The sequence below is a fragment of the Asterias rubens genome, chromosome 17 (assembly GCF_902459465.1).
Source record: "Asterias rubens chromosome 17, eAstRub1.3, whole genome shotgun sequence".
Classification (NCBI taxonomy): Eukaryota; Metazoa; Echinodermata; class Asteroidea; order Forcipulatida; family Asteriidae; genus Asterias; species Asterias rubens.
Genome location: NC_047078.1, coordinates 3,919,601 through 3,936,704, shown reverse-complemented (window position 1 = coordinate 3,936,704; position 17,104 = coordinate 3,919,601). Strand labels below are relative to the sequence as shown.

Here is a 17,104-nt window from a genome sequence, read left to right as displayed (position 1 = left end):
TTTACGGGATCGTCTTACTGCATACACACGGCGTGAGCAACGCTGTAGCATGTAGCTTGTTTAGGGGACCTAACGACGGTTGCTAGAGTCTCGATGTTTATCCTTTGTTATGCTCCCCTGCCCCCACATAGGAAACCACTATCTTCTCCCGACCCCATTTTCTTTTTGTGACTCCGTAGACATACGTGGTGTAATTTGCCACACGTTTGAGTTAATTTGATGTAATTTATCTACGCGTTAACACCATCTTCATGTGGTTTTTATGAGAGACTTCTTCTACCACTTGAAATGGAATTTATTTGCCAAGATCTTCAGAGTGGATATCTCAACGAATGATCGCCACTGATTAAGTGGTTTCTCGTCCAAGATTTGGATTTATTTCAGATGATCGTAAGCGCGTGTTTATCAGAAAAAAAACATCAAACCTGTTTGCAATCATCGAAGAGTTTCTTGATCGAAAGGGAGTTTATAAAAGGCTGCAAAATCTTATTGATTTGGTGAGTAGTTTAAATCTTTATCATTAATAATAATATGTATTGTATTTATTACTTTTTCGTTGTTGTAGGAGGTATTTCCAGATAATTTCCAATGTTTACTACATTCATTTAGGTTGTTGTGTTAAATAAACATGTCAATTGACAGTGTGACTGCCTGGTTACTGTGGGCATTTGCTGGGGCTAAACCTAGACCGCAGTACATTTCGTTTTGTAATTCTATTACTATTAGTATTAAGAATGATAGTACTAAGAATGATGGCATAACATTTTCTTGATTGTTTTTCGTTGCTTGTTGACAATAACATAATTTTGAGTGTGACTTGATAGAAATTTATGTAGTTTAATTAAATGTAATAGCATGCGCCAAACGATTCCAGGCCTAATATTGAGGAAGTCGTTTATCAGCATTATTTTAAGTTAGCACAAAACAAAAATTAATGCTTTCAGATATGATAATGAATACTAATTTGTTTTCGTTTAAAACAAAAAAGTAAAAGCACGTAGAGTAAACCATAGCTCTTTATCTATAGGTCATTATTTGTGCTCTATACTTATTTTACTTTCCACTATTTTTTACGAGAATTGTCCTTTCCAATTGGTCATGTGGTTGGCAAGCAGTTTGCAACAGCTAATGTTGTCCTCTTCATACAATGAACGATGTGACATTTTTTTTTGCTTTGGAAGGATTTACTCCTCAGAATGACTTCGTAAGATATAAACATATTTTAAACCGATTTTCTATGGGTGTGTCAAAGGGTCAATATGATTCATTCAAATTGTTTTCTTTCTTTGTTTAATCAACCGGTTAAGTTTGGTCGCTGAAAGACGCTGCTTGTACCAATGGATCAACGAATGTGTTATGTAACATTATGAACCGTTTGGTGACGCGTTACCCTTAGTAATTGAAAAGGCATGTGATATACGCAGTCACAAAATGGTTTCAATGTTATTTCTTATAAAAATTATACTCCCTTACCGTTGGCTGTGAATTTTGGGAAAGTATAGTTTGAAATTAAACCGTTTCGTGAAAGTAAAATGTTTGAAACGGTATTATTATTAGTCTTTCATATTTGTTCACTTTGCATACGATTACCCCATATTTTGTATTGACACGGTCTTGTGCAGTTGTTATAATGATCAGTGTAAATAATAGCTTCGAAAATTCCTTGAAATTGGTTTAAAATATATCTGAAAGTTCATTTGTAGTTACATTCAGTTTTCTAATTCTCTCTCCCTTTTTGTCCCAACAGAGGTGGTCATCATGACTTTATCAACGCAGAAGGTCGTTTCATTGGTGGCCCTTTGCTTACTCGTGTTGCAGATCAGAATTGGTAAGTGGTTTCAAAGTGATTATTATAACAAATTAACTGTAAAATATATTTTATTTTTAGTATAGGCCTTGTTTTTTTTTTTATGTTGGATTTTCTGCCTATGTTTTGTCTTTAATTGTATGAATTGGGTACGTGCGTTGTGTTTGTGCATGTAACAGTTTTTTTATGACCATATTTCATGCGCATGCAGGCATATTTTGTCAATTTCACAAGGGTTTACATTCTGATGGTAAACTTTCGTGAAAGATAAAGACAATGATTTTTAATAAGTTTCTTCCTTCAAACTGTCTTCTCTTCACTTGGATTTTTGGCTAATATTGCAGTGATTAAGTTTGCTTTTCTCAGAGGCCTTGGCTTCAGAAATGAAATATCAAAGTTTCCCAAAAAACGTTATTAAAGGATTTGGGTACTTTTTCTAAAACAGAACACAATGTTCACAGATTTACATTAAACTTACACAGTTTGAAGATAAATTTGAAGCTTCCCTTTAAATATTAGTTGCTGAGGTGCTGTTGAGAAATGAGTAAAACAAAGTCATAAAAATACGTTTTTACAAGATAAAATAATTTTCGTCTCATGATCAGTGAGACGAAAATTATTTTCATGGCATTGTTTTACTCATTACTCAAAAACTACAGCACCTCAGCAACTTATATTTTCAGGGAAGCTTTCTACTATCATTATCTTCATACTGTGTAAGTTTAGTGTAAATCTGTGGATATTGTGTTTGTTGTCCTAAAAAAAGTACCCATCACCAAGAAACATTATTTTACCTGATTTATATCTCCCCCCCCCCCCCATCCAGGTAACGCCCAGCAGGCCTTCTCCATACTCCCCACGGACACCTCCGCCACCGAAGGCGCCACAGCAACCTTGCAGTGCTCCGTTACGAACCTAGCCGGTACCGTCACATGGACCAGGAACGCTTCCCCAGTCAGCGTCGGCACAACCATAATCGACACATCCAATACACGGTACACCATCGAGGGTGATGGCTCGTCTGTCTTCAACCTGCAGATTGTCAACGCTGAGCTGGCCGATTCGGGGGAGTTTCAATGCCTTGTGACGGGGGGCGGTGTCGGCAACGACGAGCTTCTCTCTGGCCCGGTTACACTCACTGTGTTTCGTAAGTATAGCCGAGAATAACAACCAAAAAAATATCACTGTCGAAAGTCGAGAAAAATGCAGGCAACCAGACTTTACTAAAACAAAACGTCACTGTCAAAAGTGGCACCCTCTTAACTACGAAAAAACATCACTGCGAAAGTCGGGCAAAAAGCAACCAAAACCGACACCCTCTATAAAACTACAAAAATGAAAAAAAAAAACATTACTATTGAAGGTCGAGCAAAAAGCAGTCAAAACTGACGCCCTCTTAAATACGAAAACATAACGTCACTTTTGGAAGGCGAGCAAAAAACGAGTGACTAATCATAACCATACAATAGCCATAAGTGCGCAGGCACAATCGTGTGAACACCTTTGTTACAGACACCAAATGAACAACCGATACGTATTTGCAGTTCTAGTGTTCAACAAAATGAAAAAGTTGTTATTCATCATTGACACAGCGATTGTTGTTTGATTTCTAACTAACATTGAGATAAATGACAGTGGTTTTCAAACTATGGTTCGTAAAATGGACGCGAAAATAATGCCCACTACCCATGGTTGTGGCTGTGCAAATAAGCAACATGATCTTGGGTTGAATATAACCTAACAAAATTGACGAAAACTGTTTTTGTTATGATTTCAGAGGTCCAAAGCTTCACCACACAGCCAGGGGACACCTCTGTGTCGTCAGAAACGACGGCAACCCTGCAGTGCACAGTCGACAACAAAGAGGGGTTCTTGTATTGGCTAAAAGACGGCGTCATCATAAGCAACGACACAGTAGTGACCAATGGGAACGCCCGTTACTCCATCGTTGGGGACCAATCAGCCGGCGAGTACAATCTCAATATTGTGTCGACGGAAGAGGCCGCTGATCAGGGCGCGTACCAGTGCGTTGTCACGGCGGCGGGTACCAGCGCGAGAATCGAGTCAACTCAAGCAACATTGACTATACAAGGTATGAACTTGTACCCGTATATACCTTGAAGTAGAAACCAAACAACAAGATAATTGCTATTAACTCAATTGCACAAAATAGTCATACGACAGATCCCACTTTTGGCACAGACGATTTATCAACAAGTGTAAGAAATCAAATGTTTGACAACAAAACAATTGTTTCTGAAACGATTTCTTATTCAACTTTCAGGAAATTTACTTTTGCTATTATGACTTAGATGTACATGTATACTCCAAAATAGCAGTGAGAGTAAAGTTAGTATGATAATATTGGACATTCAAATACGTTTGTACAGTGAATGTATACTGTTCTATTTCGATATTGGACATTGAACATTCACATAAATTACTGTGCATGTGTGACTGTCAAATATCAAACTAATTTTACTGTCATAATTTAGCAACCATAAAAAATGTATGTTAAGGATGAGATTACCGTATGAAGTTAAATAATTTCAAATCGATTGAAAGACCCTGCTAGGGTCCAAACATCAGGCCATAAACTTTTGTTTTGTTTAACTCGTGTACCTTTTTTTCTTCTCGAAGGGTCCGGACAACGTCTGACAATCGTCCCGTCGAGCTCCGTGTTCGTGGAGGGTACCGACGCCCTGATGCGGTGCAAAGTGGTCGACAAAGTCGGGACTGTGTCGTGGTTACAGAACAGTCAGGCTATTAGCTACGACTACGAAATCGCCAATGGCAACACCAGGTTAGTGAGCCTATACTACGTTGAGTCCCCTTTCCAAATACTTTGAGATTAATACTTCATTTGATAAACAAACTTTAAAATAATGTTAACAGACCCAACGGTATAATTATGTTTTGCTGTTTGATGATTTAATCTGTGGCTTTAGTATTTGCATGCATTAAACATTTTGCCCATTCGAAAGTTCTTGATTGCCTCTGGTTTTCAATAAACACATCGACAAGGGGAGCTCAGTTATTAGCTTTCAATCCAAACCGGACCTTTGTCATTTGCATAAACAAGTAAAACATAAACATATCCATGTATTGCAAAAGAAATGAGCAACGCATTAAATAAAATATTATTCAATTTTATTTCCTGTTGTTAGGTTTTCAATCGTTGGTGACCAGGACGTTGGTGAGTTCAACCTAATGATCTCAGACGTGGAAGATACGGACGTGGGTACCTACCATTGTATAGTGAGCGATGGCGGCGTAGGAAATGATGCTATCTCGTCCAGCGGTGCCACTCTAACGGTCATCGGTAAGTTTGTATACATTATTGAAAGAATTTGAGGATTATTTTAAAACAGCCTCCAGTGTGGCCGGAGTTTGCATTCGTCTGCCCTGGCCTAGATGGTCGTTAGTGCAGTTTGTTTCGATTTCATAACAATGCTTTTTTATTCTTTTCGTTTTCGAGCTGCTGGTTAATGAAGTTTATTGATCAAGAGTGGGCTTCAAAAAGAAACAACATTTTTTAATAAAATATTAGTGATGATTTTTTTTTTTGAGTTACTGTTTAAATGCATTTTTCATTTGAAACTCTTATCATCGAACGAAATTTACGAATATGAAAATTAGAACCCAGAGAGTGATTTGGGGGTACAATACGTCTGACAATTTTTCAATTTGACGGTAACATTTTGAAAAAAAACTCAGACTCGACATCTGAATTGGGTCTTTATAACGAAACAACCTAAATAAAGCTAAAAAATAAAATGTTGTACAATAGGTCAATGCCATCCAGAGACCTGATCTATCGAGTAATTAATCAATTTAAGTTTTTATTTTTATTTTCACCTCTTTAGCTGCTACTGCACCCGATGGCGGTTACCCACTCTGCTCTATGTTGCCCTCGTCCGACCTGCGAGAGGGTGACAACGTCACAATCTCATGCACGTCACGTGGTGGCGAGCCCCAGCCAAAACTCGACTGGTTTAGAAACAACGTTGAGTTATCGGGAGATTACAGAGCCTCTGACCTCTACTCTAGGAATGACGTCAACTTCGTGTTGACCAATGACATGATTGGGTCTACTTTCGAGTGTTTGTCGAGTCATCCGTCGTACACCACGACGCAGAAGTGTGAACTGCCACCGTTGGACTTTGAATGTGAGTTTAGTTTGTGATACAATCCTGTCTTTCAAAACTTAGCAATCAATCCACTAAAATGTATTTTATTAATGGTTACTATTCTTGTTATTTTTCACGTGACAACGCCAACTAAAACTGCCTAAAAAACATTTAAGAAGTGTATTGATTTGAAACCCAAATAAATTCGCACACCACACTCCTTTGTCACAAACATTAACTTGGTGGATAATTAACTAAAAGTTGTACAATTAAATTTGCAAACAAAATTAAGTCAACAGTCATAAAGTGTCATTGAATTGGACTGCGCAATTAACTATTTACCATCTACCCCAAACGATAAATTGAAGTTGCAGTGATAATTATCTCGTATGAATGCCAACCTGGCTTGAACATCCACTTATTTAATGAAACTGACAAATTTAATAATGGTTTCCTCTTTTCTTTGACAGTGACACCTACAATCTCAGTAAGTCTAAGCCTCCTTAAGCTTGAAATATACGAGGATGAAACCGGCTCTGTGATGTGCACTGCGACCGGCGACCCAGACGTCCTCGGTTACCAGTGGTTCTACAACGGTGTTGAGATCGCCGAGAGCGACGACCGTTTTGTTATCAGCGACTCGGGGACGTCTGAGTCAACTCTTACTATCACCTCCGCATCACTCAGCATGGACGAATCCGTGGTGTTGTGTCAGGCAAGGAACCGAATCGACACTGAGAGTGTTTACGCTGTGGTCCGCATTGTTGGTAAGTGTTAACAAAAAAAAAATATCAAAATATCGTATACAAACAAAACGAGTCTTGATTACTGAGTAAATACTGAATATGTGACAATATTTATTTCGTAGAATTTGACTTTGCAAAATGAAATGCAAACAGATAAATTGATTTTATTTAAATATCTTTTGGAACAATCTACTTGAAAAATGCACAAGTGAAGTTCAGTGTATCTTCTTTATCTTAAACATGGAGCAATGCCTTAAATAAGCCCAGTCGCTTAACACTGGATTGTAAGATTGCCATTGTTTGGCAAGGCCCAGCATTCGAATTTTCGTGCTGAGTATTGATTAATCAAAATTGAGTATTTTTTTTTTATTAAACTATCATTATTTTTTATTTCCCCAACAGAGGACAATTTGTACACGATAGTGCTGGCCGTGTTAGCTCTGATCGCAATATTCGTCTTTGCTTTGATCGTCGTCCCCATCATTGTCTACTACTGCTACCGTCGCCATCAAAAGCGGACAAAAGGTACGTTTTTATGGAAGTTATTACAATTTGTTTGTAACTATTTATTTAAAAAGTAAACATACATTGCTTTAAAACAACTTGTTCGCATGCAAAGCTGCAAGCACTCTCTGATTTTACAGAAAGTTCCCTGACATTAAACCAATTTTTCCATGTTCTGAAGAACAAATCGGAAAATCTGACTGATTATGGAAACTTTGTCCTTATTTATTGTGAATGTATTTCTAAATATTTCCCTGTTTGGTGTGCAAAATTTGCCCGATTTTAAGATGCAAATGTTGGCAGCTCTGAAACGTGTTGCCCCAATTGTTATAGGGTTAAAACTTGTGATTGAGGCATCTTATGATGACAGCTTTATTGTCCAAAGATTACAAACAATCTAATGTGAACAGACAATGGATGTACCGGTTGTTTGTTTGTGTGAAAAATTACAAGATTTTTTTTAAACGAACATTATTAACTATTGCTTTGTTATGTTTTGTTTTCCAATAGTTGCACCTATCGAGAACGGTGCAGCCACCATCAGCGGCACAAAGGTGACCTCCAACTATTTCATCACCGAGGAAACCGTTCCGAATGGTCACGCCCACAAACTCCGTCGCCAGTCCAGCAAACCGAAAGTCCTAGACCACGAATCGGTTCACGCCGGCTCGGGTAAGCTACCTGAGATAACGGGCAACGGACGGTACCCTGCCCCGATCAGAAGCCAGATACCGGAGACCTTCCCGATGGATAGATTAGACCAGGAACGCAGCGGGAGAAGAGGGTCGTACGACGTGGAGTCCGTCCAGCTCGCAAGGCTCCTAAAGGGCAAACCGAACTCCCGACCGTCGTCGTCCAGGAGAAGCTCGGTGTCGCCAACGGTACCGCAGCTGTCCCCAGGGGAGTACAAGGTCCGGGACGAGTACGAGAAGAAACTGAAGGAGCTTGAGTCGATGAAGAAGAGTCTGACAGGATCAGAGGTGATTCAAGATGATAGTAAATCAAGGAAGTCCACCAGGGATGGAGGGGAGAAAAAGCATAAGAAACATAAGAAGAGGGATAAGGACCGTGACGACAAAGATCACAAGGTACGTTTGCATTATATCTATGACATGTTGACAATTTATTTATGACAATTGAAGGTGTTAATTGTTAAAGAAACACCTGTTTATCAAACTGTTCAAAAGTTACTCTCGTCCAGTTTTGATTTAAAGTAAAACTGTTGTTGAAATTCAATCTTAATTACTAACAATTGATGTCACACATATAAACCACTATACTGTACATGCTGTTGATACACCCGTCTTAAGATGAATCTTTGCGCTTTGGGAGATCGAGAGTTTGTTACGACAAATGAAATGAAAGTTTTTACAAAAAAAATACAAAACCTGTTTACCAAAATTGTTGAAAACTCTTCACGTCTACTGTTGACACCGAGCGTTTTTTGACCCACTATGGAATACCACCTCACGGGACTGTATTCTATGTTCGTTATTGTAACTAATGTGTTGTTTTCCTTTCCTTAACCTATTCAGAAATCCAAATCAAGGGACCACAAAGAGCATCGAGACAAGAAAGACAAGAAAGATCGCAAGGAGAAGAAAGATAAGAAGGATCGGAAGAAGGATTCAAGATGAGACTCCGACGTTCCTGGTTAACTTTTCCCGTAAGCTTTGAGCTTACACAACCGATAACTCCGCCCTGCCCGATCAGGTGCAGCATGTTATCTTGCCAGGATAAACTATCGATGCATGGTGCTAACAGTAGAAGGCAACGTTTGAAGAGTTTAAACTTCCATGAACCATGAAATCGATGGTGGGAAACCGTGGAGTGAGCTTCAGAAGAGAAACAGTAAATTAAAAGAGTTAATGTCCCGCGGCATAGATCTTTATCATGGTGCAGCGATTTTGAATTTATCTCATTGATATCAATTATACCATACCGAGGCTGGAAGAACAACATAGTCTGGTTCCTTATTGCAAGGTGATTGTTAGCATGCATTATTGTTATTCGATACGAGGAACATGACCAAGATGGATGCAGCATGATAAAGGTTTATTGCAACTTATGTATCAAAAGTCGTAGAAATAATTACGGGAACTTGCTTGTGCAAGTAAACAGACGATGTATTAAGATCTTGGACCATTCACAAGTTGCCGCAGTCCAGAAGAGCTTTGTAAACGTACGGACCCGTTTTGAAGAGAGAAAATGCATACGTATCTCGAAATATTAGTATATCATAACGGAGAAAACAGTCAAGTTGTTAGTCTTGCCACTCAAACTCGAGACAAACAATTCTTCCTCTATGCGTTATAAAGATATTAAGTGTGCATCCGTTTGTGTTTGTTTTGGATGTTGTTTTTTTTTTTAACAAAATTGCGACTTAAACAATCTGGCCAATAAGTATCAAAATGTGAACAATTTCACTGAAGTTTTTTAAATATCTGTTTAAACTAAAGAGTTCCATACGCCAATTAAGTGAACGCATATTAATGTTTTTGTTTTTTTTATATGTTAGTGTAACATAGTGTTTGGAGTGTCACTTTAACTATGATGGGAAGTATAAATTCACACCTGATTTGTTCATACATACACAATACATGTACATGTATATACTGTATTTGTTAGTTGAACAAAAAAAAGACGGCCGGTACGGGTTGAGTGGCTTCCGACGAAGATATTGACAAAATGGGGTCAATATCAGGGCCGGATAAACTCACTTGGTAGGGCGCCGGCATGTATGCATGTAAATCGCAGGTTCTTGTCAATTTTTCTTTTTTTCAGCCCAAACTCATTTTTAAAATGTCAGTTTTCCATGTTGTTGATGTACTTGGTCTTATTGCCTCTCTGAAAACTGATTTTTTTTTTTATACACATTTTGGTGTGCCTATGTGGCATTTTGCTGGTGGTGCAAATTTCGAGGTTCTTCAATTCAATTCCATTTTTTTAAATTCAAAATAACTGGTTTATTTTCATTCTAGGCCATGATCGTCTGCTGTGAAAATTCGAAATTGAGTGTGCTTTTGGCAAATGGTTTTCACCTCGTCGTGCATGCTTTGTTTTTGAACATTCGAAACATTTTTTAATTTCAGAAAAAGAATTATGGCTGCAGGGAAGACAACTCGTCTTAAAAAAACTTCATTAATGAAACTTTGAAATGAATCAATTATAATTGTACATTGTTGAAACTCTAAACAAAATGTTGCTTACTAGCATAGTGTTACCATGGTCAAAATAGCACATCACATGTCGTCTGTGACGGGTTTCCATCGTAGTTTTGCTTAGCAAATTGAAGCAGATGACCCCTCCTTAAAGAGCTCGATGAGGTTGGGTCGCTTTGATGTGTTGTTGGTTTATTACTTCACATTATTGGAAGAAAAAAATTCTTAACTTATCTGTTGAAGTTTTTAATATCGGTTTGTAAATATGTTTTTGTAAGTATAGGCGTACATCTGTACCGTAATAATGTACATTATCTGAATTTTATACATTGTAATTAATAAATTATGCTATAAATTGAAGTTACTATAAAATACGTCTGATTTTGAAATTTGTACCGTTACGAAATATTTAAATCCTCATTTAAAAATAAAACTCCAGCAATATTTGACCACTGCAACCAGCCGGCCGTCGGGCCGGTGTCATGGGGAAATGTGATCCCGGAGGCTACCCTGTGGTAAATTAACATGGTTTGGCGGATGATAATTCAGCAGAGGGCGTTATCAGAAAGTGGTTCGCCGTATTGGGGCAGTGGGCTCATGACTAAGTTTACTACATGTAGTAGTAAGCAAGTGAATACAATACTATGGTAACTGAAGCTTTTTACTTGATTAACAGGTTGCGTAGGCCTTCTTGGTCTGTCACTTCTCACGTAGTCACTTGGTCAATTCATGGAGGTAGATTTCTACCTCCAACTCGGGTTGGTAGTCATTTTTGGGAATGAGCAGTTTTCAACACAATTTTTCTTAATTTGATCAAAGTTCATGAGGCAGCGTAAACTTGGGGTTTACAGGGTGTCACTGCATGTGAGTTTACTTATAAAAAACATCGACACAATTTGAGAGGCTCTTGTATCCGTGTGAAGTATTGAGAAAGAGTGTTAAATGTTATCTTGCAAGCAACTTTGAATTATAACAATCGACAAAATAATATCCTGAGAAACCGAATAAGAAACAGGAGGACTTTCTCTGTGCATGCTCTTTCAGCACTTTCCGTTTTGACACTAGCAGCAGGCAGCGGTGCCAGCGAGAAGGGTTGTGGGAACCAGCCTGGCCTTGGGAAGTGGGCTCCAGTGTGAATGTTTATAAATCACTTCTTTATTGATATCAACTGCAGAACTGATAACAATCACAGTGAAACTGAGACCGGCAAGTAGAAATCGGAGAATTTGGTAATGGGAACTTTACGTATACGAATACTTTGTCACTGTCACTTCGGTTCTTGGCGTAATCTAGTGGTCACTGGGTCAACGATGGTCACCGAGTTGTTTACAAGTGGTTCATTGATTGTGTAGTCTTCAAAGGGGGAAGGCCCTCAGTTTCTTCAATGATGCCACTAATGTGTAGCTTTACATCTAGAAAAGTTAACCAGCTCATGCGGTGGTTGTGCTAGTATATTTTGATATTGTGCTCCTCTCTATGTCAGGTCAGGGATCGGAGCTCGGGAAGATCATCCAGTGTCCGACGAAACCACTGATGCTGGTCGTGAGTGTATGGAGTGAATTCCAGTTTGCAGAATTTTTGGAATTTGGGAAGTGTTTTATGATAGGCTTTGGTTCTTGAGGATGTACACAATGTACATGTATACAGTTCTACGAGTGAGCGGATCATGGTTTCTTGTGGTGATATAGCGTTCTTCCATTATGAAGTTCTACATGGTTGTGGGTGATTTTGTGCATCATGAGAAGTCTCTGGTCACTGAGGGGTATTTGTCTTGAAAGGTAATGCTGGAATTCATTTAGCATAAGCAGGTGCTCAGCTTCATGGTAGTCGACGTCTTGGAAATCATTTGGAATAGAGAATCAAGTATTATCATACTTTCTGACTGTGCATGATTAGTAATCATGAAGCTACTTCGAACAAAATGCAACATAGTAAATTGCACAATCCTGTTATGCTATAAGTATAACAATTATTTGTGACTGTGTTCAGCTTTAATAGATTGACCTGTGTTAGCTATGTGTGGGATAAGAGAAAACTTATTAATAGAATGGAACAAAGCACTCATTTGATTGAGCGGTTTTTTTTTTCCGGCCCCGAATACGCAAAACAAAAATAGACTTTTCAAAAGCAGAATTTCTTACAAAATCCGTAAGTACTCCAGATTACAAAAAGCGAATTTTATAGATCGTTTATAGTATTATGAAAAAGAGTTTACTCTTTTGCAATTCATGTAAATTGTTTGTTATATAATTATGATAACGCCCTTTAATTTTTATTTAAAAGGCAGTGTGGACAATATTGGAACTGTATGGGTACTCAAAATAATTAGAAGCATAAAACCATACTTGGGCAGCTAGTATAAAACATTGTGAGAAACGGCTGCCCTGAAGTTAAACGAAGTTTTCGAGAAAGAATTATTCCACGAATTTGATTTCATAATTAGATTTTGAGGTCTCGAAATCTAGCATCTGAAAGCACACAACTTCGTGTGACCGTGTGACAAGGGTGTTTTTTCTTTCATTATAGTATTGCAACTTCAACGAACAATTGAGCTCATATTTTCACAGGTTTGTTATTTTATGCATATGTTGAGATACACCAAGTGAGAAGACTGGTCTTTGACAATTACCAATGAAACAAATTGACTTTCTTTCTCGCCCCTATAGCGGGGAGTGAAAAACTATATCGAAATTGCAACTCTTGCCATAACTCGTGCACTGGCTGGATCAAACGTCTTGCTGGAGCTTAACAGTTTTTGATGGACAACACCTGTTGCCTTAATACGCTGTCCAATGAAATAGGAAAATGTTACAATTATCAACTTTTCCGTATGTTGTGTGTGCGCGATGGCCATTGACTTTGTACAGGGACAGCTCATTTTGGGAAAGTTGGGGTGTTCATAAAGGAAAGTACTGTTTAATGCAATCATTGCAAAAGTTGGATCTGACAGCTTGTTATACTAAACTTTATCTCACGTTTGTCTTCGTGTATCACAGTAATACGCAACGCCCCCTCTTACGATTGTTGTACTCCATCCCCGTGTCAAAGTGGTACAGCCCGTAAATGACCTACATCGCGCGCGCTCTCCCCGTCGCACGCCCTCGATAAAACTACCTCTATGGTCCCAGTGACGAATATTTATTTTGTTGATTCCTCGTGTGAACTATGTTCCGCTAACATTTTTTTCCATCGAGCATCGAGTTTAATTTTGTTGTGTATAGGCCTACGTCGAATGTGGTCTCTGAAAATATGCTATCAGGAACGTTACTGAATGTACAAAATGTACACGTATAGTATGTCGCCCAGTTGAAATGCGCAATCCCAAAATATGCTAATGACGTGGCACGCAAATAAAGAGGTGCAATAGAATCCATGGCTGATGAAAAGCTCTTCAGCATTAACTTCTGTCATTGACACACAATTAAGTTAGGCTTGTGTGCCAGGATCACTGGGAAAGTGGGTTGCAGGGTGAATGTTTACAAAACAATTAGTGATCAACAGCTGATAAAAGTCAAAGTGAAACTGACACCGGCGCGAGTACAAATCGGAGATTTTGGTTGTGGTAGCTACTGGGAATTCCCGTACAATGATGCACTTTGTCACTCGGTCACTAACTTGTTCACATGTCACAGCAGGCAGGTCAACGATTGTCACTGAGTTTACTTGGTTATTTTGATACGTTTGTGAAGTCCTCTCCCCCAACCGTTTCTTGATGATGTGCAGGAACCAATACCGTACGTTGATACTAGTAAGTAAAGCCCTGTGGTCAGACTCCGCACTGGCCTTGGGGGAAGTGGGCTCCAGGGTGAATGTTTATAAAACAATTACTGTAATGATAACAGCTGATAAGAGTCGCAGTAAAACCAGTGATGAGTGATATGTCGCAGATTTTGTTGAACATTATATGATGACTTGCCGCATGGTCACTGTCTCCGGGTCACTTGCTCTCGATCTCCGGGTCACTTGCTCAAGTGGTCACTTGGCCAAAGATGGTAACTGAGTTGGTTAGAGTTTTCGTTATCGGACAATATGCCTCTGCATGGTAGCTTGATTTGCCTCTCTTTTTTCCTTCTTTTTTGAAGTGGTATAACTAATTTCCATCAATTCGAATGATTGTGCAATGAACATGGTGTATTGAATCATTGAAACGTCACGCACGCTTGAGTGTTTTATGACCCAGTTCCTTCTAGCTCTATGGAGTGACACATTTACCTCTGGTATAGCTGTTGAGCTTTTTAAGAATCAGAGCTACCTCGAAGCGCTATACACGTTATGGAATGTAGTTAATCCGACAGCTTAATTGCGCAATCCCGAAATATGCTAATGATATGGCACACGAGGTTTTCAATAAATATGTACAAAGGCCTCAATTGATCGCCTACGACCATACTACGTTGAATACACCGGTTCTCGTCCGATCACCGAAGTTAAGCAACGTCGGGCCCGGTCAGTACTTGGATGGGAGACCGCCTGGGAATACCGGGTGTCGTAGGCTTTTTATTTTATTAATAACGGAAATGCTTTTTTAGCATTTCGCATTGTTTATGTAAAAATCGTCTGACGCTATAATTTGCGTTATAACTGTATAGGGCCTAGTACTTTTCAAGTTGCAACTAAAGAGATGCAATAGAATGCTCAACCATGGCTTAAAAGCTCTTCAGCATTAATGCCTGTTATTTGACACAAGCATAGAGGTAGACACAAGTGAAGAGGATAAAGAGATGCAATAGAATGCTCAACCACGGCTTAAAAGCTCTTCAGCATTAATGCCTGTTATTGACACCATTAGGCTAGTGATCATCACTGGCCCTGGGAAAGTGGTTTTTACCAGGGTGAATGTTTACAAAACAATAAAATTTATGATCAACCGCAGATAAAAGTCAAAGTGAAACTGACACCGGCGAGTACAAATCGGAGATTTTTGGTTATAGCTACTGGGAATTCACGTACAATGATGCACGTTGTCACTCGGTCACTAACTTGCTCACGTGTCACAGCATGCAGGGTCAACGATTGTCACTGGGTTTACTTTGATTTTGATACATGTTTGTGAAGTCCTCTCCCCCAAAGTTTTCTTGATGATGTGCAGACACCAATACCTTGATACTAGCAAGTAAAGCCCTGTGGTCAGACTCCGCACTGGCCTTGGGGGAAGTGGGCTCCAGGGTGAATGTTTATAAAACAATTACTGTAATGATAACAGCTGATAAGAGTCACAGTAAAACCAGTGATGAGTGATATGTCGGAGATTTTGTTGAACATTATGTGATGACTTGCCGCATGGTCACTGTCTCCTGGTCACTTGCTCTCGATCTCCGGGTCACTTGCTCAGGTGGTCACTTGGTCAAAGATGGTAATTGAGTTGGCTAAGAGTTTAACTTGGTTACCGTGGTCACATAAAATGCCCCTGCATGTGGTAGCTTGATGTACCTTTTTTTATTATTTTTTTTTATTTAAAGAGGCCAGCTTGTTGGATCGACCGTGCTGCGACTCGTGTTTAGCTTTTAAGAATAGATGGTTGACGTCTTCAGCGATATTTGTTGGGGAGAAAGAAAACGTTATTCTGAATGGCATGTTGAACATGCTATAAATCGTCACGCACTCTTGAGTGTTTTATGCCCACAGTTTAATTCCTTGCTCTATGGAGTGACACATAAACCTCTGGTAGGAGCTTTTTAAGGGCTCCTTAAAGGAACTTGTTGCCTTGGATCGGTCGAGTTGGTCTTTGAAAAGCGTTTGTAACCGTTTGTTATAAAGTGCATATGGGTGGAAAGATATTTTAAAAGTAGAATACAAAGATCTACACAAACATGATATGAGTGAAAATTATAATGTCGATGAAGCTTTGCTATGATTATTCTCGAATACTTGGTCACAATGGTCACATGGGTCAATGATGGCGTCAGTGAGTTGGTCACTTGGAGTTGGTCACTTGGTTATACCATGGTTATACATGGTTGTGAAGTCAGTTCCTCCACAGTGGGCTTCGGGCCCTGACTGTTTCTTGAACGATGCCACTGTGCAGACACTTCCACTCTTCGAAAACAAGTGGCCAGCGCTAGTTTGGTTTATATGCATGGTTTATGCGACTGGGTGTTCAGCTCATCTGAGTGATTGACCTCTAGTGGTGCGTGGGTGAGAGAGAAGGATTTATCGAACCAGATCAACCTTACTGACTGTGCAATAATAGGTGAAAACATTATGCTACGAAGTGTCACGCACGTTATTGAATGTAGTATGCCGCCCTTGTGCAATACCGAAATATCCCCGTGTAAAAGTGGTGCACCCCGTAAATGACCTACACCGCCGCGCTCTCCCGTTGCACCCACACTCCCATGCAGTTTTTTTCCTCCACGCGAACTATGTTCCGTTATGATTTTGTTTCCATCGAGCATCGAGTTAAATATTTTGAGCACCACATGTCGAATGTGGACTCTGAAAATAATGCTATCGCGGGGCGTCAGGAACGCTGTTGAGTGTAGTATGCCGCCCAGTTGAATTGCGCAATCCCGAAATATGCTAATGTATGGCAAACGAAGTTATCAATAAATATGTACAAAAGCCTCAATTGATCGCCTACGACCATACTACGTTGAATACACCGGTTCTCGTCCGATCACCGAAGTTAAGCAACGTCGGGCCCGGTCAGTACTTGGATGGGAGACCGCCTGGGAATACCGGGTGTCGTAGGCTTTTCATTTTATTATTAATAACGGAAATGCTTTTTTAGCATTTCGCATTGTTTAGTACTTTTCA

The 17,104-nt window shown here is 39.3% G+C and overlaps 1 protein-coding gene and 2 non-coding genes across 3 annotated transcripts; all 3 read left to right on the top strand.

Moving 5' to 3' along the window:
• Nucleotides 1–43: 43 nt before the first annotated feature.
• On the top strand, nucleotides 44–10,027 carry LOC117301613 (titin-like). The gene is made up of 11 exons (XM_033785635.1): nucleotides 44–497; nucleotides 1,748–1,828; nucleotides 2,634–2,954; nucleotides 3,585–3,899; nucleotides 4,448–4,610; nucleotides 4,975–5,129; nucleotides 5,674–5,976; nucleotides 6,408–6,704; nucleotides 7,086–7,208; nucleotides 7,698–8,275; nucleotides 8,723–10,027. Exons 2-11 carry the CDS (start codon nucleotides 1,759–1,761, stop codon nucleotides 8,822–8,824), a joined length of 2,427 nt encoding a protein of 808 aa, XP_033641526.1. The 5' UTR covers nucleotides 44–497; nucleotides 1,748–1,758; the 3' UTR covers nucleotides 8,825–10,027.
• A 4,697-nt stretch (nucleotides 10,028–14,724) lies between these two features.
• On the top strand, nucleotides 14,725–14,843 carry LOC117301874. Its single transcript, XR_004520365.1, has one exon. It is a non-coding gene; the product is annotated as a 5S ribosomal RNA (ribosomal RNA).
• Nucleotides 14,844–16,922: 2,079 nt separating this feature from the next.
• LOC117301873 lies at nucleotides 16,923–17,041 on the top strand. The gene has a single exon (XR_004520364.1). It is a non-coding gene; the product is annotated as a 5S ribosomal RNA (ribosomal RNA).
• The last annotated feature ends 63 nt before the right edge of the window (nucleotides 17,042–17,104 follow it).

What these genes read in the sequence shown, in the direction of transcription:
- LOC117301613 (XM_033785635.1), top strand. Translation starts at nt 1,759, where the DNA reads ATGACTTTATCAACGCAGAAGGTCGTTTCATTGGTGGCCCTTTGCTTA. An exon ending in ATCGCCAATGGCAACACCAG is followed by an intron (nt 4,611 to 4,974) that starts GTTAGTGAGCCT and finishes TCCTGTTGTTAG; the next exon opens with GTTTTCAATCGTTGGTGACC. An exon ending in CCATCAAAAGCGGACAAAAG is followed by an intron (nt 7,209 to 7,697) that starts GTACGTTTTTAT and finishes GTTTTCCAATAG; the next exon opens with TTGCACCTATCGAGAACGGT.